This window comes from Gobio gobio (assembly GCF_949357685.1).
Source record: "Gobio gobio genome assembly, chromosome: 13".
In the NCBI taxonomy this organism is placed as follows: Eukaryota; Metazoa; Chordata; class Actinopteri; order Cypriniformes; family Gobionidae; genus Gobio; species Gobio gobio.
The window spans coordinates 11,970,165-11,998,035 of NC_137106.1; the positions used below are offsets into that span (position 1 = coordinate 11,970,165).

A 27,871-nucleotide genomic window follows, 5' to 3' on the forward strand; every position below is an offset into this window, starting at 1 on the left:
CGGCGCGCGCGTCGACTATAAACGCCTCGTCCGTTTGGGGGAGGAGCGCGCTCAGTTTGCGGAGCTCGCGCTGCGGAGCCAGGTGCGAGTATAACAGGGCCTTAATACAGGTGAGTCCGTTGTAAGCATAGGCGTGAGCGAGTACAAACGATACCGGACAAAGACTGAGTGTGGAGCTTAAGTGCTGGAGGTGATTGCAGTGCTGATGACGTGCAGGTGTGTGTGTTTATTACTCAGGTGATTGTGAACGTTGAGTCTGGGAGAGGGTGGAGCCTGGCGTGCTTGTAACACTACCCCCCCCCTCCACGGCCATCTCCTGAGGGCCGAGGACCCCGACGCTGTGGTGGTCGACCTCGACCCCGAGGTGCCGGTCTGTCAGGACGAGAAGAGCGGAAGGTTTCATGCAGGTTTGGGTCTAGGATGTCGTGTCTGGGTACCCACGATCGCTCCTCTGGGCCGTACCCTTCCCAGTCCATGAGGTACTGGAGCAGACCACCACGACGCCGGGAGTCCAAGATTTCCTGGACCTGGTATGCCGCGCCGTCTTCTAGAAGAAGCTGAGGAGGGGGCAACCGAACTGGGGAAACCGAAACAGAAGGGTGATGTGCTTTAAGAAGTGACACATGGAACGTGGGGTGAATCCGATACTGAGGTGGGAGTTGGAGTTTGTACGTGACGGGGTTGATCTGCTGCAAGGTGGTGAAGGGGCCAACGAATCTGGGACTCAACTTCTTGCATTGCAGACGCAGTCTGATGTCCCGGGTCGACAGCCAGACCTTCTGCCTTCTGACGAGAGGCTGACGGTCACACCTAGGAGGGAGAGGAAGGCTTTCCATACCTTTGATATGAACTGGGGACCCCTGTCCGATTCTATGTCTTCGGGTATCCCATAGTAGCGGAAGACGTGGTTGAACATGGATTCGGCAGTCTCTAGGGCTGTGGGCAGTCCTCGTAGTGGAAGAAGGCGGCAGGACTTGGAGAAACGGTCTACCACTTCGAGGACACAGGTACAGTGGTTGGAGACAGGGAGGTCTGTGATAAAGTCCATCCTGGTGCTGTGTGGTGTTGGTCCGGTATTCTGTTACAAACAGAGGTGACACGGAGAACTGATGACAGGTGTTAACAGAGTTTATTGACAGGACCAGGTAATGAGCAGTTGGAGTAGGTAACGGCAGGGTAATCCAGTGGAATGTCAATGGAGGGGGTTGGCCAGGACCGGATGGCTTCCACCTTCCCCTCGTCCATCCGGATGCCACTGTGGTCGATGTTATAGCTGAGGAACTGCACTGAGGGCTGATGGAACGAGCATTTCCCGGCTTTGAGGTATAGGTGGAAGCTCCTCAGGCGTTGGAGGACCTCCGCAACGTGGTGCGATGTTCGGCCAGGCTCCGGGAGTAGATGAGGATGTCATCGATGTAGACCAGAACGAACCTGTGGAGAAACTCCCGGAGAACCTCGTGGATGAAATCCTGGAATACGGAGCGAGTTGGCGAGTCCATAGGGCATCACTAAATATACGTAGTGACCGGTGGGCGTGACAAAGGCGGTGTTCCACTCGTCCCCCTCACGTATCCGGATGAGGTTATATGCGCTGCGGAGGTCCAACTTCGTGAACACAGTGGCACCACGGAGATGTTCCAGGGCAGCTGGGACGAGAGGAAGGGGGTACCTGAACTTCACGGTAATGTTATTGAGTGCTCGGTAGTCAATGCAGGGCCGCAAGCCTCCGTCCTTTTTTGCCACAAAGAAGAAACTTGAAGCAGCAGGGGAAGTAGATGGATGGATGTAACCTTGCTCCGGCGCCTCCTTGATGTAGTCCTCCATGGCCTTCTCCTCCGGACGTGAGAGGGGATAGATCTTTCCTCTGGGCACTGGTTCACCGGGCAGCAGATCGATGGCACAGTCCCATGGCCGATGGGGAGACAGCTTGGAAGCCCGTTGGGGACAGAAGACGTCACTGAAGGGGGCGTAGCAGGATGGAACATCCACCGAAGGTCTCTCTACCAGACTCTCGATGGACGTGGCGCAGACAGGGAGATCTTGAAGACGAGGAGAGGGACGTACTGGTGGAGACGGGAAGCAGTCCGGGAAACAGCTGTCGCCCCATTTCAGGACCTCTCCCGTCTTCCAGGAGATGACTGGGTTGTGCTGCTCTAACCATGGGCGCCCTAGAATGACGTCAGCGGTGGATTCCTCCAGAACCAGCAGATGTATCCGCTCCATATGGAGGATTCCCACTTGTACTCCAATGGGGCCCACGGATCGACTGACCTGCCTCTGACTGAGGGGTTTCCCGGTTATTGACTGGATCTGATAGATGGTCGGAGTCGCAGACGTGCGGAGCTTGAGCTGGCGGCAGAGGGTGCCCGAGATGAAGTTGCCGGCTGACCCAGAGTCGAGGAGGGCAGTAACTGGAAGAGAGATACCGGCAGCAGTAAGGTTTACAGTTGTGGTGAGTGGTTGCATTTTGTGAAGAGAGGGAATGATAGCACTCACCATGGGACGTGGGGGGCGGACTGGGCATTCGGAGATGTAATGCCCAGGTAGACCACAGTACAGACACAGACTCTGGGTCTGCCGCCTCTGCCACTCAGCCGCTGTCAGTCGGGAATTCTCCAGCTGCATCGCCTCGTGGGCTGGTTCCGGAGGGCTGACATCAACTGGCCGGCGGAGGACGGAAGAGAATGACAGCTGGCCCTGGTGTTCTTCGATTCACGACTGCATACGAGTGGCGAAGCGGATGGAGAGTTGGATGAATCGTTCAAGCCCGATGGTATCCTCGTATGCAGCGAGATGCAGCCGCACCCGAGGATCCAGACCCTGTCGGTAGGTCGTAATCAGGGATTGTTCGTTCCATCCACTCGCAGCAGCGAGGGTTCGAAACTGAAGGGCATACTCATTGACAGACTGTGAACCTTGTTTCAGGTGGTAGAGTTGCTCACCGATCGACGAATCCCAGGATGGTTTTCCGAAGACTTCCTTGAAGTGATTGGTGAAACCGGAAAAGGTCTGGATCACGGGACTGTCGTTGGACCACAACGATTCCGCCCAACGGAGCGCTTTCCCCGCTAGCTGCGAGGTGATGAACGCTACCTTGGCGCGATCATGTGGGTACAGGTGCGGCTGCATCTCCAGGACCAGCGAACATTGCAGAAGGAATCCGTTGCAATCCTCTGTTTCCGGAAGTGCTTGCTGGTGAAGGCTGGAGGGAAGAGCTCGCCGAACTGCGTTGACGAGCTCCTTGAAGGGATCCGGGATGCTCATCCTGGTGCTGTGCGGTGTTGGTCCGGTATTCTGTTACAAACAGAGGTGACACGGAGAACTGATGACAGGGGTTAACAGAGTTTATTGACAGGACCAGGTAATGAGCAGTTGGAGTAGGTAACGGCAGGGTAATCCAGTGGAATGTCAATGGTGATACTATACGACTTTGTTGCAGGATACACGGAGAGCAGGTCGATGGAGGAATGGAGCGATGGAGACACGGAGCCAGGAGACAAGACGAGGAGACACTCGGGAGACAAGGAGAACAGGTGGGTAATACAGGTGAGTCCGTTGTAAGCATAGGCGTGAGCGTGTACAAACGATACCGGACAAAGACTGAGTGTGAGAGTGGAGCTTAAGTGCTGGAGGTGATTGCAGTGCTGATGACGTGCAGGTGTGTGTGATTAATAGTCAGGTGATTGTGAACGTTGAGTCTGGGAGAGGGTGGAGCCTGGCGTGCTTGTGACACACAGCAGCGGTAACTTGTTTTTTTTTTATTTGATGCAAAAGTAATATAATACAAAGTATTAGTGTTATAAATGTACATACATTAAAAGAAAAATACAAAAAACGTTGCAGGATTTATGATACTGATGACCATTAAAACACGTCATCACAGTCTGTGAAAAGGGTCTATGTGGGAAAAGCTGCTGCACATTGGACACTGAATGATATTTATTTAATATGTCAAATGTTTGTAAAGTCATTAAACCTACACCCATGAACATTTTATGCTTAAAGCTTTACCTGATTGAATTATGTTTTTATTTTTAGCTGCTGCTAATTAAATGTAATTAAAATAATTAAGAATTAAACTTACATATTGACCCGGAAGAATGGGAACGTCTTTTTGTTGCCATGGTGAATCGTAATTTCATAGCTCCATTGATCGTGGCTTTTCATAGTTGGAGTGCATGTGCTTAACTCAGAGTCATTCTACTCAGTGTTGATTGAACTACCTCAACTCAGCTGTTCTGAAACCCAAAACTCAAAGTTTCCCATCTCAGAGTAAGTCAACTCAGAGTTCAGGTTTAAACTCAGAGTTGGTTGAACCTCCTTACTGAAACGGGCCCCAGGACTTAAATCATGTTTATCAGGCATTTTGGGAGAGACAAATGAATAGGGAAAGAAATGACATCAACATTCCCATAAAATATGACATATTATGAATGTTGCCAACTATTTTTCCCATTATTACACTTCTTTTTTTCATTACATGTTGCTCCAAGAACATAATAATATGCAAATTAGATACAGTGTATAGATACATTACATTGAATGGGAAACCCCATGCATGGCCATTTTACCCACATATTTCATAAAGTAAAATAGTATTCATTCTGTTTTAAACCATCGCCATTCAGCCCAAAAATACAGAGATATGATTTTTTTTGGCCATATATTGCCAAGCCCTACCATGGCATGCTTTAAATGCTGAATTTTTCCATGTTTTAGCTAAGCAGTAATGATAAATGATTATATCACTTGTTAAATGGTTATATATAAATATATAAATATATATATAATGGTACATTGTAATAATCTAAAGAACCACACTATAAATAACTTTTTTTATGGATGTTAAAGGTTCTTGAACCATTGATGTCAATAAAGAAACTTTATTTTTAAGAGTGTATAAACTTTTAAATATTTTTTTAATTATTTTAACCAACTGTTTTAGTATATAAAACCTTTTAAAACCTATATTTTCGATATTTTGTGACATTCAAATACTTTTCAACGTCTTAAGTATTCATGTTGTAATGTGACAGTGAGCTGTCAAAGAGCTTGTTAGCGACGCGACAAAAAACCTTCAGCAAGGCTGCATTCGTTACGTGCTCTAGCTCTGTCGCATTGCGTCGCCTTCTGGGCGCGAGCCCGATCAAAGGTCGAGTTTACAAGCACGCAGCTGCGCCGTTTGCAGAGACCCGTTGGAACTCTTTAACTCGAGTAGTCTAACTAACTTATCGTACTAGCTATCGCTGGGGCGAGGCTTTGACACCATCTATCGAAAATGACTCAGAAATGAGTCTCTAGCGTTCACTGTTCAGATCGGTCGCGAGCACACAGACTGTTAAAGGTCCAGCGCGCGCCTCTGGTTTCTTTCTCCAGTTCAGTTGGTCCCCATACAAGACTGACGATGCCTAAGCCTGTAAGTATTTATTTTCTTTTTTTATTAAACATAAACGTGTTAGGCTACATAAAGAACAAAGATAGATAACAGTGCCATAAATGGGAACAGTTGTATAAGTTATTACACTGACTATTACACAAGGATATTTGTGAACGAAGTAGACTACAATATCTCGGATTTGTACATAAATTCATATGATTATGTCTATCCTAACTTATTCTTGATAAATATGTTGAATCCTGTCTTATTTAGGGGTTTTGCATTTATATGGTGACTTACAATAGGCATCTGTCATAGACTCTCTCTTTACATTACAAAAAAGTTTAATAGTTTAAGATTATTTTATATTTTATTATTATTTTTTGTAGCCTAATCTGTTCTGACAAAATCAATAATGCTGAAAGAGAAGATTTTTTGTGTGTTCAGCAGTTAAATCAAGATAAAGTAACAATTTATTACCATATTGCCTCATTATTTTTGTCAATGGCACATCTTATGAATGCTTAGCCTATATGATTATACCTGACATTACATGATCATCTTTATATTAAATCCCCAAAAGGTCTTGTAATCACCTCAAACTTTATAGGAGGATACTAACTATGAATTTGATGGTTAACATGCTTGAGTCTTTACACATTAACTAAACTTAGACAATGAGGATGAGTTCATGCTGTGTTCGTGGGCGCAGAATGCCGCTAAAGTAAAAGATTAGCTAGATGTGCCGCTGTGAGCATACTTTTGACTTTAGTATTTGAATACCAGGATGTGATGTCACTCTTATTATTGCTGTTAACATTCAAAAGAAGTTAATGACAAACCAGCTTATTCATCAAGGTTTTTTATCTTTATTTATTTGTAAATATTTCAGCGGTAAGAGTGGAATCTTTGGAGCCGCATGATCAAGTTGTGATAATGTTGAAATTTATATTCAATTTATATGAAATTTAATAATTCATATCAATAATTCTCAGAGAGAAATATGGAGATACAGCACATTAGTAGCACAATTATAATTGAAATAAATGAATAAATCTACCATTATGTCATGCACTCTTAAAAATAAAGATTCGTTTTTGGTTCCTCAGAGAACCTTTCAGTGAACAGTTCTTAAAAGAACCATTTATTTCTTAGTGTGAAGAATATTTTATAGTTCCATGAATGTTAAAGGTTCTTCATGGAACCATCGACGCCAATAAAGAACGCTCTATTATCAAACATTGCAATTGTTAGAAAAGATAATACAATTGAAATTGCCCCCTCACTGCTTGAAATGTACAAAGTCCTTCCATGATCATCACAGACATACTTTAAACCCCAGCTGCAATTATTGTGCATGCAGTTTTCATGAACTCACATGGTATATTTGTACTTTACCTTTTAAAAATTAATTTGTGACACCACAAGGCCATTGAAACAAACTAGAGAAATGGTCAGATATGGCATCATATACATTATAACCTGAAAGTTAATGCCTATTTCCGTTTTCCTACCCTAATACATTTATTTAATCTGAGATAATACCTATATTTACGCCTACGAACAAGTACTCGAGTGGAGCACAAACACTTCTCTGTGACTTGAGGAGAGTGGGTTAGCACCGTCTTGTGAGGTACTCTGTACCCTCCAGGCTAATGAGACATGCGGGTCAAGCTGTGCTATGACGTAGTCCGAGTCTTTCTTCCGGTTAGATAAAATGTGCAGCTCTGATGGTTGCTCATGGAGATGGTGACTGACTGTTGGATTAAACAGTAGCACTCATGCAGTCTGTTCCATTGAACACATCCAACAGAGAGGGCAAGCTTTGAAGATTATGGATTATATCTGCCATGCTGGCGTTGAAGTTATTCATTTTTATTTGCTTTGGATACGGACAGGCTGAAGCTGCTAATTAATACGCTTGTTTGCTACTTAAAGGGGTGGTTGCATGCGATTTCACTTTGTAAACTTTAGTTAGTGTGTAATGTTGCTGCTTGAGCATAAACAGTACCTGCAAAGTTACAGCGCTGAAAGTTCAATGCAAACGGAGATATTGTCTTTTAAAGTTATGGCAGTTTATTGCCTACAAAAACGGCCGGTTTGGACTACAACAAGCTTCTTCCCGGGTTGGTGACATCATAAACCCTTGCTATTAACATAAACCCTGCCCCCGCGAACACGCAACAAAGTGGGCGAGGCCACGTCACAGTCATTACGAAAGAGAGAGAGCTGTTGCAGAACTACAAACTACATTTGGCCATCTAACCAATCTAAGACCATTGCGTTTTTCGGAGGGTTGGGCTTCAAAGAAGCAGGAAGCAAACGAGCCGTTCAAAGGACAGTGGAGACAGCGGTGTGGAATAAAGATAAAATATAAGAAAAACACGGCGTTTAAAAAAAGAAGAAGTATTAAGACATGTTATACTGTGCCCCATAAACACAACCAAGCCTAGAAAAAAAACACGGAACCACCCCTTTAATATCAAGAAAACAAAAGATATTTTATTATTGAAAGCATGTGCTAATATATTGTGTGTAGTAGTTATCATATATAAAGATACCATATTGGTTACAGCGATTGACACAGCCTGACAGCCTATTGTGCCTTATCTTGCTGATAAAGATTCATTTGCATTATGTGACACTGATAGAAGACTGAACAACCATAATTTTTTCACATCTTTATACATGATTTCTAACAACAACAAAAAAACAGAGATTTATGTTTGTTTGTTTGTTTGTTTTATTTTAAAAGGGACAATGCATATTAATTGATATGAGCGCATATGTCCATCATGTAAATGAGCCAGATTTAGCCATATAAACCTGCAGGGAATATATAAATAAATATATATATTTATATATATTCCTAAACTTAGTAAAAGAATGGTATGACCCATAAAATATTACAAAATATCATGAATAAATTATAAGGTGAATCATATTATTACTTTAATATAATGCTGGGCAATCGATTAATCACGATTAATCGCATCCAAAATGAACGTTTGTGTTTACATAATGTGTGTAATTATTTTAAATACACACATGGATGTATATAATTAAGAAAAATATTTTATATTTATATATAAAATATTTATATTTGTATGTAAGATCAATTATATATATATATATATATATATATATATATATACATACAATATATACATGCAAATGTTTCTTAAATATATTCATGCATGTGTGTGTATTTATATATGCAATAATTATACACAGTAAACACACATATATTATGTAAACATAAACTTTTATCTTGGATGCGATTAATCACGATTAATCGATTGCCCAGCACTAATTAATCGATTGCCCAGTTTTGTCTTTTAAATGTAAAATAGCTTTTTGCCATATACATTTTATGGTAATGTAGAATTAAATTATTTTTTAATTTCCCAAACATCGTTTTACTGTAAAATTTTATATGTTGTCTTCTTAAATAAAATAATAAACAACTGACCATAATCACTTGAAAACAAAATGATTTTAAAGAAATGAATGCTTTTATTCAGCAAGGATTGATCAAAAGTGATAGTAACAACATTTATGTTAGAAAATATTAATATTTTAAAGGAACTGTATGTAAGAAATGTATTTCAATTAATCATAAAATCGCCCTGATTTGTCACTAGACATTAAGAAATCAAATACTTATATCACTGACAACAGTAGTCCGGCCAGGATAGTGTCATTTAAAAGTAAAGTTGCAGCCCTCATCTGATGTTGACATGTTGTGTTTTGGCCTGAAGCGCCACCCTCCACCTATCTACCAATCACGAAGTCGTGATAGTAGTGTTCACGGCATCCGGGTTGCCAGCTCTGCTCTAGTTACCACAGCTGCAGCTACACACTTTTTGGATAAAAAATAAAACTTTACGAAACCTAAAAGACCTCGTTATGAATCAGAAAGACGTTGTGACAATGACAAAAAAAAAACTTGCTGTGTAGGACTCGTCACTTGCCATTGGATCAGCCTACGTCCTGCTGGATCCTGCAGCCTATCTGGCAACCTCGAGTCAGGGGGAGGGGGAGAGGGGATACACCGCTCTACAGTCATTTGAAAGTTATTGCAGTACCAGTTTTGGCCACAATCTTACATACATTTCCTTTAAATAATCATTGAACTTTCTATTCATCTTTCTATTTCTATGAAAAAAAATCCACAAAAAAATTAAGCAGCACAACTGTTGTTCAACATTCATACTAATAAGAAATGTTTCTTTAGCAGCAAATCATCATATCAGAAAGATTTCTGAAGGATCATGTGACACTGAAGACTGGAGTAATGATGCTGAAAATTCAGCGTTGAATAAATTACATTTAAAAATATATTCAAATAGAATAGAAACAGTTATTTTATATTGTAATAATATTTCGTAATATTACTGTTTTTACCGTATTTTTTTATAAAATAAATGCAGCCTCGTGAGCATAAGGGACTTATTTCAAAAACATAAAAAATCTTACTGACCCCAAACTTTTGTGGCATGGTTTTATATATCTGTTATCTATAATTTATAGATAATTCATAATTTTCGTCATAATTAGTTACATTTTCTACAGTACCATTAATGGTTGCTCAAGTGGTGAAAATTGTTGTAACTCTGAATTGTCAGCAGTTAAACAGTTATAAAGTAGGTGGCCAAAACATGCAGATCATTTACTTGCTGATGTGGCTAAATACTAACACCAGGGTGTAACGGTTATTGCAGTGTGAGAGGATTATAGCACTTGCACTTTTCTCATGATTAGAGCCAATAAATGTGCACTAATCCTGGATATATGAAGGTCTTTTATTTATGTTTTGCGAATAGGAACTAATAACAGGAAGAAAGCATTGAACTGAAATGTTGATGGGTCTGAAAATAACTTTGCTAGCTTTTGTTGCACAAGTTTGAAGGGTTTATCTTTACAGCTCTAGAGTAGTTTGCATGAATGTTGCGTAACTTTGACAGTGCTTGTAAGGCTCAGTCAGGGTTCACCGGGTCGTTATGAAAGCTTGTGTAAAGCGTGTTGGACTGAAACGTGACCTTGAACAAGAGATTGTCACCATGGAGTCTCTCCTGGAAACAGATTTTTAGCTTTATGTCTTGTTAAGGGTAGAGTTTTCTTTATTAGTTTAAGTATGGGTAACACTTTAGTTTAGGGTCCAATTCTCATTAGCATACATATTACTAGGATATTGGCTTATAAATCACATATTAATGCCTTATTCTGCATGACCATATTCTACATCCCTTGATCCGACCCAATACCTAAACTTAACAACAACCTTACTAACTATTAATAAGCAGTGATTATGAGTTTATTGAGGCAAAAGACATAGTTAATAGTGAGAATTGGACCCTAATCTAAAGTGTGACCCAAGTATCTTTGCCAGATGTTTTGTTTTGATGTCAAAACTAAATCTCATAAATTGTAAAATATATTAGAGTATCACAGATTAACAATGTCCGTTGAATCTGTTGAAACCATCTCAGACGTCAGTTGTCTGAAGGATATTACATAATGCAGATCTTTCATAAGGCTTTATTGCTAGTGGCTTTGTGGAACGACATGTAATTTAGCTGGCATAACATTCCATGATTATAGAACATGTCTCTGATGTGATATTCAATATCTGATATGACAATGGTGTGACGTAATTCAGGTGTAATAAATGAAAAGAAATCTTTTGGGTTACACTTTATTTTAAGGTGCATAATTTATAGTTATTACAACAGTAACTACATGTAACGTGTAACAAGGACACTGTAAAATAAAGTGTTACCATCTTTTGTTCGGTTGTAATGGCATATTTATTCCAATGCCTGACACAATGACAATGAAAATACACTCACTTTTGTTCCTTCTTTGCAGATCAATGTCCGTGTCACCACTATGGATGCCGAGCTGGAATTTGCAATCCAGTCGGTTACAACAGGCAAACAGCTCTTTGAGCAGGTAAGTAGCGGATCCTGAAATATTCCTGATAATTTTTTAAAGCTCGAGGCGGCATTTGAGAAATCCAGACTGTCCTCCAAAAAAACCCCAGACTCTATAGGTCGTTTTTCAAGCACCTTAGTACGACCTTTAGTTACGTTTTAAAGTCATGCGCCCTCTAGCTGGCGTAAAAATAATGACAGTGTCGTGTTACCTCTGTCCTCATGAAACACGTATGACGTATGACTGTCGTTACCAATCAAAATGCGTGTTCATTTCAATGCACTGTGTGTACTTTTTACCACCATTTATCATATTTCCATTTAGCAAAAATTATTTTTTATTAACAACTACACCCACCCCTAAACCTACCCAGTGATTTATAGTGCATATACACTTTAGGAGCACATGCGTTCCCTGGGATCGAACCCACGATTGCATGATCACATGATTACATGATATTTTGCAATGCTCTATCAATTGAGCTACGCAAAACCCGAAATACGACGCAAATAAAAGGAAACAAAGCATTAAAATGAAAGTGTCCTGTTGTCGATAGGGGCACAACTGTAGTAAACGCTCCTATGGGTCGTATTTCTGGGAAGTGACAAACAACCTATATAGGTGTATTGGTTGGAGGACATGTTGGAGGAATCAGTAATCATGTGTTTTTTAAGCTAAGAGGGAAATTGCATCCACTTTATATGCAGATGAGGGAACATCACTTTGCTTCACTTTGCATGCTGGGAAAATAACTCAAGTCTATAATGAACTAATGAGGGAAAATTTTAATTAGAAGACCTCACCAAACTATGAAAATAAGATGATATTTATATGCACTTGCATATGAGTAATACTTGCATACTATTTACTACTAGGTAAACACACTGTTTTTATCACAATGACTCAAAAACTTGTAGTGACTTGTACACTAAAACAAACTCTTTTTGTCACAAAGTTTTGTAACTAATTGCTTAGAGACACACCTGAATTCATGCTTATGACTATAGTCACTGGGTGTAAATCATTTTCCAGATATTGTTGAGATTAGTAATGTTGGACTACCTTGGCGAGGTATGATATGATATGACTGTATATGTGATATAGGTGGTGGACACCGTCTCTGCCTATTTGTACAAACCTAACTGATAAGATGTGGGGTTGGTTGGTAGTTTCCCTCCCTGTAGATAGCATGAACTCTTATTGTAGAGTTCCTTTTCTAATCTTCTCAGAGCAGAGACTCCCCCATTGTTTGACATCCGACATAACGTCATGCTTGTTTATCAAGTGCCGCAGGTGATTAGGCATCATGTTTTAAAAGTACGTCATAGGAATCGATATCACAATTTGTTTACATTTAGAGCATTGTGTGAGTCACATGTAACTGGATGAATTTTATCCTCTGTGTTCATGTATTCAGGTGGTTAAGACGGTGGGTTTGCGTGAGGTTTGGTACTTTGGTCTGCAGTACATGGACAACAAAGGCATTCTGACATGGCTGAAACTGGACAAAAAGGTATTTTGGATTTTATGCAGAAAATTGTAACCCGATTTGCACCACTATCTTTGATTTTCATTGGCTGCCCGCAAACAATGTCTACTTTGACCAAATTCCCTTTAAAACAAGTCATTTCACTCGGCGGCCATCTTTGAAACACTTCTCGGGCGTGCAAGTGCAGCTCCTATCTCTTTGAATGGGGAAACATCAAATTCACCAAAACTGTTCGCCAAGCTTACGATTAAATGTCATATTTGAAATCACCAATGAAATCTAACTGTCTTATAAATTTTGTTTCGAAACTCTCGAATCATGACAAAAAAAAAGCCAATTTTTCAGGCTGGACCAAGCTAATATGCATGTGCAGTCTTAAACGCGAGTCTCCGGTTTCTATGGGAAATACTGGTTTCTATACTGTGGTTGTAGCTAAGACTGGAAGAGTTTTGTTCGTGTTGTCGACATGCACTGCGAATCCACTTTGCATGCATTTAAAAAAGGATGAGAACTCATGCTGGAATTGACCTGAAAAAACCTACGCTATCGTTACTGTTCATAACATTGTGTATACAAGTGTCGAGGAAGATTCAGAGCTGAATTTCAGATAGAATAATGGGTGTTTCGTTTCCGACACGAGCTGTAAGCAGTAGACCAAATATTTGACCAATCAGAGCAGAGTAGACTCTCAGACTGGGTGCTTTCACACTTGGTTCGATTGCCTGGACCGAACCCGAGTTCGACTGCTCCCCCCTCCCCCTGCCCCCGCTGGACTGTGTTCATATTATATTATTTGGGTCCGAACCGGGGTGCGTTTACGTCATCAAAGCAGCAGCTGTTTACTTTTCTGCTTAGTAACGGCAACGAGCGTGAAGGCGGCAAAATGCATAGCGTTGCTCACCTCACTTTCATATTTTAGTTTTTTAACTGTTGGTTTTGTTTCCAAAGCTTCAATTCGTAATGGCACTTGCGTTTATCTGCCGCGAATGTACTGCAATGCTCTAAAGAACGCTGGAGACGAAAAATGAGATCTACAGCTCTCTGCTTGCAGTACATCAGTCACGCTCGCCAGGAAAATGAGTGAAACACACACACAAACACACATTTTCAACAAATCATACGTCATTAATAGCGGTTCACTTCCGCGATTTAGTACGATTGCATTCACATCAGCAGAGAACCGCACCAGAGTTCACATGAACCGTACCCCAGACCACCATTTTTAAGCGGACTCTGGTATGGTTCGCGGGTGCGCACCCGAGGTCGGAAGACAGCGTTCACATCATCCAAACGTACCGAACTCTGACGTCAATCGAACCCGGGTGCGCACCAAAACTGCTAGTGTGAAAGCACCCTTATAGGCACCCAACCCAAATCTACAGCCTAAAATATCATAGAGATTTGGGGGTGGGCCCTCTTAACTTTGGTCACTATGTAACTAACAGAGACCAGCTAGTCGTCACTGTGCGTGTAAACCTCACTCCTCTGATCTCAAGAGATGCCCTAGCGACTGACACTAGCGGTTGCAGCCTTTAGCCTCCTTGTTAGAGCATCTGACTCTCATGCCGGCGGACCAGGGTTCAAGTCCTGCTTGGAGCGAGGCGGTTCAAACAGGAGGGGTTACATAACCACCATAGAAACTACCCAAAACACCCTAGCAACCATCCACAACATCCTAACAACAGCATAGGAATGTGCTAAAAACCACTGAGAATGTGTGTATGTATGGGTGGGGATACAATGGTTATTTTACTACTCTTTTACTACTCTTACATTTATTACTGTGAAGGATGACTTTCTGACATGTGATTGAGTTTGCTTTTGACAGGACTGTATACTTGCAACATATGACACATTTGAAAGGATTAAGACTAAGTTACTACAATTCAGGTTTTAGAGCAATATTTAAAATGTGTCAGCCTTGAAATGATTCATTCCAATTAATTCTTATTTTGTAGAGTTGCCATGTTTTATTGTACTTACAATCACCTAATACACCAATCATCTTATAGTAATACTTTTGTGTTCTTCACAACTATTGTATTCTGGCATTACATTAGACAAAACCATAGGTGTAAATTGCTGGTCAAATAAACATTGACCACTAGAGGATTCCTGCTAGAGACATCACGAGTCATGCATGTGATGTTGAACTTTGATTATTGCTCAACAAAGGGGAAAATAAGAAAAAAAAATACATGAAATCAATAGATGAGTCACTAAAACATCTGTATCATGACATCTATGACTGAACATTGCCATATAGTCATTTACTTTGTATGTTAACAATCACTTTCATCAATTTCATAGGTGTCCTCTCAAGAGGTAAAGCAAGAGAACCCTCTGCAGTTTAAGTTTCGGGCCAAGCACTACCCTGAGGACGTGTCTGAGGAACTGATTCAGGACATCACAAAAAAGCTTTTCTTCCTGCAAGTGAAGGAAGGCATCTTGAGCGATGAGGTCTACTGCCCCCCAGAGACAGCCGTGCTATTGGCCTCATATTCTGTACAGGCCAAATTTGGCGACTACTCACTAGAATCCCAGAAATCTGGATATCTATCGTCTGATCGGCTTCTGCCTCAGAGGTGAGGAACTGCTCAAAAACACGAATCCAGTGCATTCTAATAATTCAGCGAGTTGAAATGACTCAAATAAGATGTGCTCATTCCTGTTCTTGGAGGTCAACTTTAAGTTTTTAATAAGTCTACTCTAATGCTGCCTTCACGTGCTATACAGACTACCGGCACATCCAGGGACTTAACTGTCAATTTTGTCACCGCCCCTTTTTAGGGGAAAATAAACTAGACTTCCCATAGACTTCAATACAAAACAGCGGCACAAAACAACGTCCGTACACAGCTGGCAGGCTTGAATAACTTAAGAAATCACTAAGATTAAACATGTCAAGTAATCATATGTCCAGCGTGCCTGCCATAGAGCATGAAAGACAGCATCCACACACTTAATTTGGTCAATTTAAAAACATGTCCCTTCATTCTCCCAGCGTCACATTGGTGTAACAAATGAATGAATTTACTTTGTTTTTGCAAGTAAACATCTTTAAATGTATATATTATGTCTTTATATTTAGAGTACTGATCATCCGTACTTCATGATTCAAAAACGAAAATCATTCACTGGCTTACCTGGTGACTCTATGAGGTACGAGTAAATGTTTTTACACCAATCTGACGCTGGGAGAATGAAGGGACATGTTTTTAAATTGACCAAATTAAGTGTGTGGATGTATCTTTCATGCTCTATGGCAGGCAGGCTGGACATATAATTACTTGACATGTTAATGTTAGTGATTTCTTAAGTTATTCACCCCTGCCGGCTGTGTACGGACGTTTTTTTGTGCCGTTATTTTTTATTGAAGTCTATGGGAAGTCTAATTTGGGGGCGGTGACAAAATTGACTGTTCATTTCCCGGATGTGCCAGTAGTCCGTATTGGAATTATCATAAATACGAGTTTCCTAGGAAACAATTGCACATGAACGGCCTCTGATCTTGTGTTTACCACTGGGAAGTTCGAAAATAATTTTGATACCCAAATTCCCGAGATGGGCGTCCCATAAACTTTAAACATTGTGGCGGGGAGAACTACTGCTGTGACATGTATGATTTATTAGTTTTTCCCAAAACAGCTAGATCGTCTTGTCTTGTCATTAATATAGTGCACATTTACATATACGAGTAATCATTTGAAACGTATTGTATATTTTATACACTGCGAAAATAGCCTGCATTTGACCAAAATTACAGAATTGTCTGGATAGCATCGTAAATGTTTGTATGGTTGTCAGTGCATGTGACACTACATGTAATGTTTTTAATATAAGGTTTTAATCCGATTTTCCAAATATATACCTGGTGTCTTCCATGATTCCTGTTCATTCTGACAACAAAGCACTTGAATGCAACAAGCCGTAATCACGACTGGGAATGCTGAAATTCCCGATAGCACGTGAAGGCGGCATTTAAATAGACTCAAAGAAGTTAGACAAAACAAAGACGTTGTTTTACCTTAATGATGAAATCATTCGTGCAGTTTTTATTATGGGCACAATGTCTAACAATTTTTCTTTTATGGTCACAACTTTAGACATATGATTATGCCTCAAGGTGTGTTGATTTATATATTCTGTGTTTTACAGAGTGCTTGACCAGCACAAACTGTCTAAAGAACAATGGGAGGAGAGGATCCAGATTTGGCATGAGGAGCACAGAGGGATCCTCAAGTGAGTTTGACTTATATTCTCCCATTCAGCTCGCCATCATATCGCTCCACAAATGTAGCATTCCTTTGAATTCTGTGTCACCAGGGAAGATGCCATGCAGGAGTATCTAAAGATCTCACAGGATTTGGAGATGTATGGCGTCAACTATTTTGACATCAAGAACAAGAAAGGAACAGACCTGTGGTTAGGCGTCGATGCCTTGGGCCTTAACATCTATGAAAAAGATGACAGGTAAGCACTTTTTGTGAGCAAGATCTGTTTATTTAGAAATGCTTGTTGGGGATATTGGGGTCAGTGTGGCAGCTGCCATGACTGTGTGTTTAATGACCTGCGTAGTGACCGTCCAAACCCACAACAAGCCAAACAAGTCAACATGAACGCCTGCTGCTTATTATTGAGAGGTCAATGCACTCAAGGACTAATGTACCACAAAGCAAGGCGGAACCATGTCTTGAACATTATAAAGCATAAAGAAATTGAACAGTGAAGGAAATTCTAGTTGGGAAATAACCATTTTCAACCATTTGCAAATACTATTTGCATTCATTTGCATTTAAATTTGCACACATGTACTTTTATTTGTATGCCTAATATGTCGAAAATGTAAAACGTTTCTTGTCTTGTCACACTCAGTTAGGAATGACATGAATCATGTAAATGCATATTTTCAATTCAAAAAGGCATGTTTGAGAAAAAAAGTAGAGTAATTTCCATTCCTCGATGTTACTGGGACAATTTGGCCATTTCTAATTATTGGAGTCGACTTGTCCCCCTCTATGTCTATGGTGTGGTTATGGCCCTGACATTGTTTTTGAAATGTTTGTTGACAAACACAAAAAAAGACACCACAATTACATAAAAGGTAACATGTTACATGTGCTTACTGTATAATTACAGCATAATTACACTGCCGTTCAAAAGTTTTTGATCGGTAAGATTTTTAATGTTTTTTGAAGAAGTCTCTTATGCTCACCAAGGCTGCATTTATTTGATTAAAATACCAAAAACTGTAATATTGTGAAAAAATATTAAAATGTAAAATAACTGTTTTCTATTTGAATATATTTTAAAGTGCAATTTATTCCTGTAATCAAAAGCTGAATTTTCAGCATCATTACTCCAGTCTTCAGTGTCACATGATCCTTCAGAAATCATAATAATATGATTATTTTCTGCTCAAGGAACATTTATTATTATTATCAATGTTGAAAACAGTTGTGTCAAATTTTTTTTTAAGATTCTTTGATGAATAGAAAGTTAAAAAGAACAGTATTCAGGGCTCCAGACTAACTTTTTTCACTAGGAGCACAGTGGCCCCCAACTGAAAATTTTAGGGGCACAACCAGAAATTTTAGGGGCGCACACCAGTGATGCGCGGGTTGATCCAAAATGAGCGGGTGCCCGCGGCCACCCGCGGTTACCCGCGGTTACGAGTCATCCAAAAATATTTTTAATGATATTCGGGTCACGGTCGGTCGGATCGTCAATAAATCCTTATTTACCTTTTGAATGTTGAGCGTTATTAACTTTTGAATAAATGCTGACGCGGGACAAAATGCCCGATTTCCCAAAACGTTGAACTGAGCAATGCCATTGTACCATTTTAATAGGCTACTTTTAAACGCATTTAAAGTCAGTTTTATGTATTTTCTGAGAGGGGGCGGGATTTTTGTTGGGAAAGTCGGGGGAGAGACGCACACTTCAATTAGACTGGATAAACACATGCAGCATCTTAATTGTTAAGAAAATTAAACGAAATAAATGAATAAATCAAGCCTGTATTACATAACACTAGGCTATATCATACAGCATTCAGAAAAATAACAGTTTGCGCTCCTAAGGGCTTTCACACTTTTTCAAATGTTTTCCAAATGTGGGTTGATGAATTCTTCAAGCCGGGTCGAAACATAAACATCGCGTTCATCAATAATATGCATCTGGAGCTGAAATGGAAAATGATGGGCCGCCTCAAGAACTGCCTGCTCTCGCTGCTGCACCTCTGAGCACACCACGTCAGGGCCTGAAACATTTTCTCAATGGCCCAATGAGCTACGATGAGCATTTACTACTTTTAAAAAATGCGGGTCAGGAAGCGGGTCGGGTACAATATTTTCTTCTTTTTTTTTTGCGGTCCGAGTTGCGGGCGGGTTAGTTGAAAACGTCGGTCGGGTGCGGGTTGTTTATACATTGACCCGCGCATCACTGGCGCACACCGTAAATCCACACCTGTATTACTAATAGGGATCGGTATCGTTAAGGTTTTAATGGTATTACTACTCTTACCAATACTGCTTATCGATCCGGTATTTTAACAGTATTCTTACCGGTTCTTTTTATTATACTTTATATATATTTTTTGTATAAAAAAAAAAAACATAATTAAGAACATAATTAACATGGCTTTATAATCTGAAAAGTAAAATATCTATAGCAAAAGAAACAGCAATGTTTGAACAAAAATATAAAACATCTATTTGTAAATGGACCAGTGTGCAGGCATTCGGAAGGTCTGCTAACATTAATATTACAGTAAAGAACAAACCTACAAAGAAATCTAATAAAGTAATGAAATGTAAAATAACACTGCATAGTTTTCACTGTATAAATTGTTAGATTAATGCTTATAAAAGCTAAAGTTATTAATTCAAGAGATGTGAATATTTTCTATTTGCCTTTTGTTCGATTCGAATTAATGGCTCAATCGTCAGCAGGTTTATTAGACGCTGCCCCTTTAAGACCGATCGAATGTAGAACTAATAATATCATATTCTCCTATTTCTCCAAACTATTTGAGCCCGTTTAAGATATAAACTGTTAAAATAACTACTCTCCAATCTGGTCATTTTGACACCGGCTATTTGTTGTTTATTTGATGGTTTAGACGCGCACACGAAGCCTAAAATATAATGTGCAAATCGGTCCATTTCACAGCACACACACATAAGCCGCCTTGAAGTTGGAAACAGCGTCTCTTGCGCGGATTATTGTGCATTTAATAGCTCTTTATTATCAAACACATCCCGCAGTTTAGCAACAGTACAAACTGCAGTTTACAACAATCACTGAATCTGACGTTTAGTTTAGGTTTAAGGAGAAATGACAGCGCAAGGCTGTGAAGGGAAGGATGAGCTCGACGAACACGGCTATAGGAATAGTTTTACCTCATATCATCTTTTTATAATTCTTGGAAGCCGAAATCGAAAATAAATTTATTTTATTATCACAGCACATCCCTAAAGTTTAAGCAGACTAAACTTTTGTGTAGTTCTCTTGGCCATCGTCACTCATTAAGCTGACTGTGGTGTTGTGTTCGCTGTAGCTCCACATGAGAGAGCGCTCGCTTTCTCTTCTGGATTGCGAATGGCAAAAATGCATCACGGATAAATGGTTTAATATTATCTCATATAGAAACGGCTGGCAAAGATAGAATTTGCCAGACATAACGTCTATCAATTATAATTAGTAAGTGTATTTTCTTAATTTCTCCAGTACCGACAGCAGGCAAATTTACTGGTCACACATGTGCGACTGGATGTAAAATTCAGTCGCACACTCTCAAATTTTAGTCGCAAAATGCGACCATTTAGTCGCACTCTGGAGCCCTGGTATTTAGCTTTTGCAACACTGTACTACCATTCAAAAGTTTTGGGTCAGTAAGAATGCTTTATTTATTAATAATACATTTATTCAGCAAGGATGCATTAAATTGATCAAAAGTGACAGAAAAGACATTTAAAATGTTACAAAAGATTATATTTAAAATAAATCTATTTATATGTCTATTACATATATGATGAAAAAGGCTTTCAATTCATCAAAGAATCCTGAAATTTTTTTCAACATTAATAATAATCATAAATGTTTCTTGAGCAGCACCAAATCAGCATATTAGAATGATTTCTGAAGGATCATGTGAGTTATGATGCTGAAAATTCAGCCCTGATCACAGAAGTAAATTAAATGTATAAATATATTAAAATAGAAAACAGTTATTTTACATTTTAATAATATTTCACAATATTACTGTTTTTTTCAATAAAATAAATTCAGCCGTGGCGATCATAAGAGACTTCTTCTAAAAACATTAGAAATCTTACCAATCAAAAACGGCAGTGTACATGCAACCAAAACCTGATCCTAACCATAACCCTATGGTAAGAACATGTTGTTAATTAACATTACTCTACATGAAATACATTTTGACTGTTCTTCATTACTTAGGCTGACTCCAAAGATTGGATTTCCTTGGAGTGAAATAAGGAACATCTCATTCAACGACAAGAAGTTCATAATCAAACCCATTGACAAAAAGGCTCCTGTAAGTTTTGCATGAATGATTTTGTCGTTTTTATCATTCAAGAAGGCTGGTTATAATATATTTGCCCAATTACGATATTAAATGTTTCACATTCTGTTCTTTCTCTTGTTTTTGCAGGACTTTGTGTTCTATGCCACTCGTTTACGCATTAACAAGCGCATCCTGCACCTGTGCATGGGAAACCATGAACTTTACATGCAACGCAGGAAACCTGACACCATTGAGGTGCAGCAGATGAAGGCACAAGCCCGAGAGGAGAAACACCAGAGACAGATGGAGAGGTGAGGACACAGTGGTTATTACCCAGAGTGCATCAAAGGTTTCTAAAAAAAGATTTTCTTTTTGCATTGGGAGTACGTTTTGGGCCAGATTTACTTAACAGGGCAAATTAGCATGAGAGCGCAATCCCATAAAAGGAGGTAGAAAGTTCTGTGTGTGATCTACTGATGTGATCTACTGACTGAACACAGACGCAGCCGGATCATTTCCATAAAGACCAATGCAATCTACCAAGAGCAGTGCAGATTAGCATCTGGTTTAAAACATGCTTTTTTTGGGGATGTTAAATAATGGTGGGAATACCAGTAAATCTTACTAGCGTAAACCTTAGTAAATCACCTTGCATGATTCATTTAAATACTCTCCTCCCATAAATTTTGCATCTAAAGGGAAACTTCCTAGCCTGACAAGCCAGACCCACATCAAGATGTTGGGTCTGGGTACACACCATTGGCAGGGCTCAATCCGAGGGGCGGGATAAACGGTTGTCTTTCAAATTCCCTCTGCACGCAATAGGATAACGCTACAACCAACCAGAGCGACGAAGAAGGTGAAGCAGAGCTAGTTTATAGATTAAACTTTCGCACACATCTTCCTTTCTTCAGAATGACTTCAGTGCCGTTCTTTGTTTTTTACTCAAAGAAAAGCTTAACTCCAAGTCTTCCAGAGTCGCGGCCAAAGTTGATTCAAAAGACCGCTGTTCGCCAGCTTCTTTGTTTACAAGTAACACACGGAACCGCCGCAACTCTGCCGTCATTATGTTAAGCCCGCCCACCGACTCTATACACAATGTGATTGGCCTGACCAGAGTTTGGTTTTTCCAGCTCGCAAGCCAACGGAGAGTTGCTAGACTACCCTCACTGCAAATTACATTTGCTGCCGCTAGGGTGCGTCTAGATTTCTAGGCTAGAAACTTCTACTAATGTATATGCACTGTCCTAAATGGCACCCTAAACAGTCGCGGTCTTCCTACCAGTTGGCACTTTCGCTTTGACTGTCGGGAAGAAGTCTGCTGTAGGGCTCACACCAGTGCGCATTGAGGGCATAGCGACCGCAAAGGGGCTCGCGAGCACCCTTCTGAATCCTAAAATGACAAACGGGGAACCCTTTGTTGGACATGCGCACACGGCAGCCATTTTAAGTCCACAAGACCGAAAGTGCATAGGAAGTGTGCCATTTGGGACAGGGCCAAGGTCAGCCACTAAAATAACCCTGTCCATGGCTTTTCAGCGTTATTTTTACTGTGTCTTTAGTAAATCCTGACAGTAGTTTTTTAACACCAAAACAGGGTTTGCGCTGGTGCAAGCTGTTAGTAAACCTGGTCCTAAATGTGTTTGCCACCTGTTTTTTTCCCCTAGAGCCCAGCTAGAGAATGAGAAGAAGAAAAGGGAGGCAATAGAGAAAGAAAAAGATATGGTAGAGAGAGAGAAGCAAGAGATGATGATGAAGCTTGTGCAGTTTGAAGAGCAGACCAAAAAGGTTGAGAGAGGTAAGAATACATGTATATATATATATATATATTGCATATTATGCAAATCCTGTGACCTCCCTACTTGGCATACACTTGCAATAAATGATATTGTATAATTGAGTGACTGCTGCCCTCTTCTGGTGGATTTTGTGTATTGTTCAGATCTGAGAGAGCAGTTTGAGAGGGCACGGGTATTGGAGGAAGAGAGGCGGCGGGTAGAGGAGGAGGCAGCGCGTTTGGAGGCTGAGAGACAGGCGGCACTGGTGGCTAAAGAAGAGCTGGCCAGGCAAGCTGAGGATCAGATGAAAAATCAGGAACAACTGGTAAGCTGGGGACAATTTTACAGTGACACTAGCATATTCTGTGACAGTTTGGGTAATGGGGCAGAAGTTTTTATTTATCTAGAGTGAAATGAAGAAGGATTTACCTTTTGGTTTTCTATATAGGCAGCAGAGCTGGCTGAGTACACTGCAAAGATTGTCTTGCTGGAGGAAGCCAGGAGAGTCAAGGAAGAGGAAGCCAATGAATGGCAGAGCAGGGTGAGTTTTGAACATTATATCTATAGCTGACGTCATAAAAATATGGTTAAATTCTTCTCCTTATAACGGATCTTTCCTGTCTCAGGCTAAAGAGGTTCAGGGTGATCTGGAAAAGACCCGTGAGGAGTTGCAGCATGTTATGGCGTCCCCTGTGACTGCTGCCCCCATGGCTGGCCCAATGGCTGCCCGGGCCATGATGGAGGAGCCCTTGGAGAGCAATCACGATGATCACGAGGAGAACAATAGCATCTACAGTGCTGAGTTCCTTGTGGAGGGCATAGAGGACCACCGCAAAGAGGAGGAGCGCATCACAGAGGCAGAGAAGAACGAACGTGTGCAGAAACAGCTCATGGTAACAATCGTATCACATTTCCTCAAACATAATTATGCATGCGTTAGTGGCGAGGATGGCGATTCTTCACAATCATTCATCAAATTCTGATTCTAAAAAACACCTAAAAATAAGAATATCTGGAGGTTACATTGTTACACCAATAGGTGGTGACCAGTGAGTGATTGTTTTTTTTAGCATTAGGAGTCATTTTATCATTCGTTCAGGAGATTCGTTCAAAAACCGATTCATTCACAAACGAAACCATATTATCCTTATTTCAGTTTGTTCACACACACATAACACTTGATTCATCTCAGTGATTTATTGAATGTTTTGAACACCTAAAATAGATGTTTGTTAAATTTGTTCAGTATCTTTATCTGCAGGTTATATTCTTACTCCAGTAGGTGGTGACCAGATTTCTTTTAGCAATAGGAGTCATTTTTTTAATTTGGTCAAGAGATTTGTTCAAAATCTGCAACTGAGAGTTCACAAATGCAACAAGTCTTATTATTCTTTTTTTTTTTTTTTTGATTCATTGAATCTTTTGAACACCTAAAAACAGATCATCCACTGGTTCGTTCAGTATTTATATCTGAAGATTACATTGTAACACGAATAATGATTAGTTCAAAAACCGATTCATTCACAAACAAAGCCATATTATCCTTTTTTCAGTTTGTTCACACACACATAACACTTACTTGTAGTTGGGATTGATTGATCTCAGTGATTTATTGAATCTTTTGAACACCTAAAACAGATCCAGATTCATTCACTGGTTTGTTCAGTATTTTTAACTGCAGGTTACATTCTTACACCAGTAGGTGGTGACCAGAATTTATTTAAAAAAAATTTAGCTATAGGAGTAATATTTTAATTTGTTCAGGAGATTTGTTCAAAAACACAGTCGTTCACAAATGAAACAAGCCTTAGTATCCCTTTGTTCAGTTTGTTCAAATACATATACACACATAACACTTACTTGTAGTTGGGATTTTGATTCATCTCAGTGATTTATTGAATCTTTTGAACACCTAAAAACAGATCATCCACTGGTTCGTTCAGTATCTATATCTGAAGGTTACATTGTTACACCAGTAGGTGGTGACCAGCGAGTGAATTTTTTTTTTTTTTTTTTAGCATTAGGAGTCATTTTATCATTCGTTCAGGAGATTCGTTCAAAAACACGAAGTCGTTCACAAATGCAACAAGCCGTATTATCCTTTTTCAGTTTGTTCACACGCACATAACACTTACTTGAAGTTGGGATTTTGATTAATCTCAGTGATTTATTGAATCTTTTGAAAACCTTAAAAACAAATCCAGATTCATTCACTGGTTTGTTCAGTATCTATATCTGGAGGTTACATTCTTACACCAGTAGGTGGTGACCAAAAATGTTTATCTAATTTTTGAGCAATAGGAGTCATATTATAATTTGTTTAGGAGATTCTTTCAAAAACACAGAGTTGTTCACAAATGAAACGAGCCTTATCCTTTTTTTTTCAGTTTGTTCAAATACATACACACATCATTTTGATTCAATCAGAGTCATTTGATTATCATTTCTTTAGTTGTTCACAAATGAAACTTATGAAAGACTTATCATCCTTTTTCCAGTTTGTTCACATACATATACATGCATAAAGGAGAATTTGATTCATTCAGTGATTCAAATCTTTTGAATCTGTGGTTTACATCATTACACTACTAGTTTTTTTAAGTATTATTGATACAACAGATTCAGTTAAAAACACTACATTGATTCAATTATAAGCCTTATTATTTTAAATTATTGTATATGATTTTAGGCTGTTCATGAAAGACATGCTTCATTCATACAGTTTGCATATGAATAACGGCACGTTTATGCGGGTCATTCACGAACAACATGTTTGTTCGGTTGCACTGATCTCAAATCACCAATTTCAGTTCAGTACGCACCATTTGTTAAGTTACGCCACTGCTATGAATCAGAGTATTCTATTTCAATTTACACTGTGACTTACTGTATGTTCAATTATTTCTAGGCCCTGAGCTCTGAGCTGGCCGATGCTCGCGATAGCTCTAAGAAGACTCAGAACGACATTCTGCACAATGAAAACGTACTAGCCGGGAGGGACAAGTACAAGACGCTTCGTCAGATCCGCATGGGCAACACCAAGCAGAGAATAGATGAGTTTGAAGCCTTGTAATGGCTGCTCAGTTCTCCGGTAAACCTCGAGCACCACGTGTTGCTGTTCACGGGTGAATTTATCCAATTGCCATAAATGGTCTTATTTTGCATTTGCCATTTAAAATGACTGGATTATTTACACAGTCCGAACACACTACTGGACACACTAGTACAGTAACTCTTTTTTTGACAAAATGGACGACATACTCATTCAAGCACTGAAATGATGTGTATGTTTTAAAGTTTGCATTGAGAACACTCTTGAGATCATATTTATGCTAATTGTGCCAAAGGCTTTGGCTTGAGAAATCATGTCATCTTTTATGGGAACCTTTTTAATGTGTCTAACTTAAGATCTTTACGTATCATAAAACACATCACTTCTTCACAAAAAGGAGGTTTTATGTTCGAAAAGAACAAAAATATATATATAAAAAGCACAAATATGTAATGAGGATTGTAGATAATCTAAAACATGAATGAGATCAAATAGTTGCCATAACAAACAAGTCAATGTTTTAACAGATTTTGATTAAAGAAATGCTGCACAGTAAATTTGATTTTCTATGTAATATTTTGAAATAAAAATATGAAATTGATTTGAATGACTTCTTCTGTCCAGTTACTGTAGGGCAAAAAATAAGCATGGTTAAACATGTTTTTCACATGTTTTGGCGAAGGTCTGTGGCAAAGGAAAGAAAAGAAAAGCGAGCTAAAGCTGATGATACACAGGGCAACTTTTTTGAGCAATGTTGCCGGGCAGTGTTGCCAAGCGATGCTGACGAGCAATGTTGCTTGGGCACTTTCTCATTGAGAATGGGCAACAAATCCGCGGTCGTGGGCCTCACCTGGTTGCCCACACTGCCCAGCAACATTGCTCAAAAAGTTTCCCCGTGTATCATCACCCACCTTAAGAATGGTTTGACATAGACAGGAGCACAGTGTCTTGACAGTGGAATTTTCCAGATTAGCAGAAAGGTTTGCATTGTCTGTTTACCCAGATGCCCTTATGCTGTGACCATTACAAGAATTACAGTTTCATTTTTGTGCTGATGCGCAGAGGGGCTGTTAAAGGCAAATTGTCATGCAAAGGGTCCACTGATATTTACTCAAGGGCCTGAGCCTTAATTATGTTGCTAGACAACAATTTATGAAGCCTGGAAAGCATTCGTTGAAATATGCAAAGGGTCAGCAAACATGCAAGGGGTCTGGATTACTGTGTTCCACTGGAAAACGTTTCAGTGATCATTATCTACAATGGTTTAGTTCACTGAAAACCTCCAATAAAAATTATTTTCACTGAAAGCAGGGACAGTTTATTTAATGTTTTTTCCCTTACAAGGCTAAAACTTCGGTTTATGATATTTATTGTTTTTATTTTTTTATTGGAGATATTAGATACGTAATGCCACTGATTATTAGATACACTTTTTTTAAATTACACAATCTGTACATATACAGCATGTTGTGACCATTATTATAATATATTATATTTTAGCCTTTAATAAAGCATAAGCAAACTCTTTCAAATACACAAGGGGGATTACTTGCAGAAAAGATGCCCAGGTTTAAAGCTTTTTTCATATTAGTGACACTCTTCATTACATTTCTATATCACACATCATATCACATTAATAGTAAGCCTAATAGTCTACTCCAAAAAAATCGGAAAAGTGACACATTAAAGGTCTGTATTTAAAATTCAC

At 39.5% G+C, this 27,871-nt stretch overlaps 1 protein-coding gene across 1 annotated transcript; it reads left to right on the forward strand.

The window, feature by feature from the left end:
* The first annotated feature begins 5,088 nt into the window (after positions 1–5,088).
* Positions 5,089–26,768, forward strand: ezra (ezrin a). Its single transcript, XM_079832839.1, has 13 exons — positions 5,089–5,416; positions 11,249–11,332; positions 12,732–12,827; positions 15,114–15,388; positions 16,962–17,045; positions 17,130–17,276; positions 21,267–21,363; positions 21,481–21,644; positions 23,001–23,131; positions 23,276–23,436; positions 23,560–23,652; positions 23,738–24,004; positions 26,020–26,768. The coding sequence occupies exons 1-13, from the start codon at positions 5,405–5,407 to the stop codon at positions 26,182–26,184; spliced, it is 1,776 nt and encodes a 591-aa protein (XP_079688965.1). The 5' UTR covers positions 5,089–5,404; the 3' UTR covers positions 26,185–26,768.
* Positions 26,769–27,871: the final 1,103 nt, after the last annotated feature.

Bases quoted from the DNA above. Each gene is read 5' to 3' on its own strand.
- ezra (XM_079832839.1), top strand. The intron at 23,653-23,737 runs GTGAGTTTTGAA...TTCCTGTCTCAG, and splicing joins CCAATGAATGGCAGAGCAGG to GCTAAAGAGGTTCAGGGTGA. The intron at 24,005-26,019 runs GTAACAATCGTA...AATTATTTCTAG, and splicing joins GTGTGCAGAAACAGCTCATG to GCCCTGAGCTCTGAGCTGGC.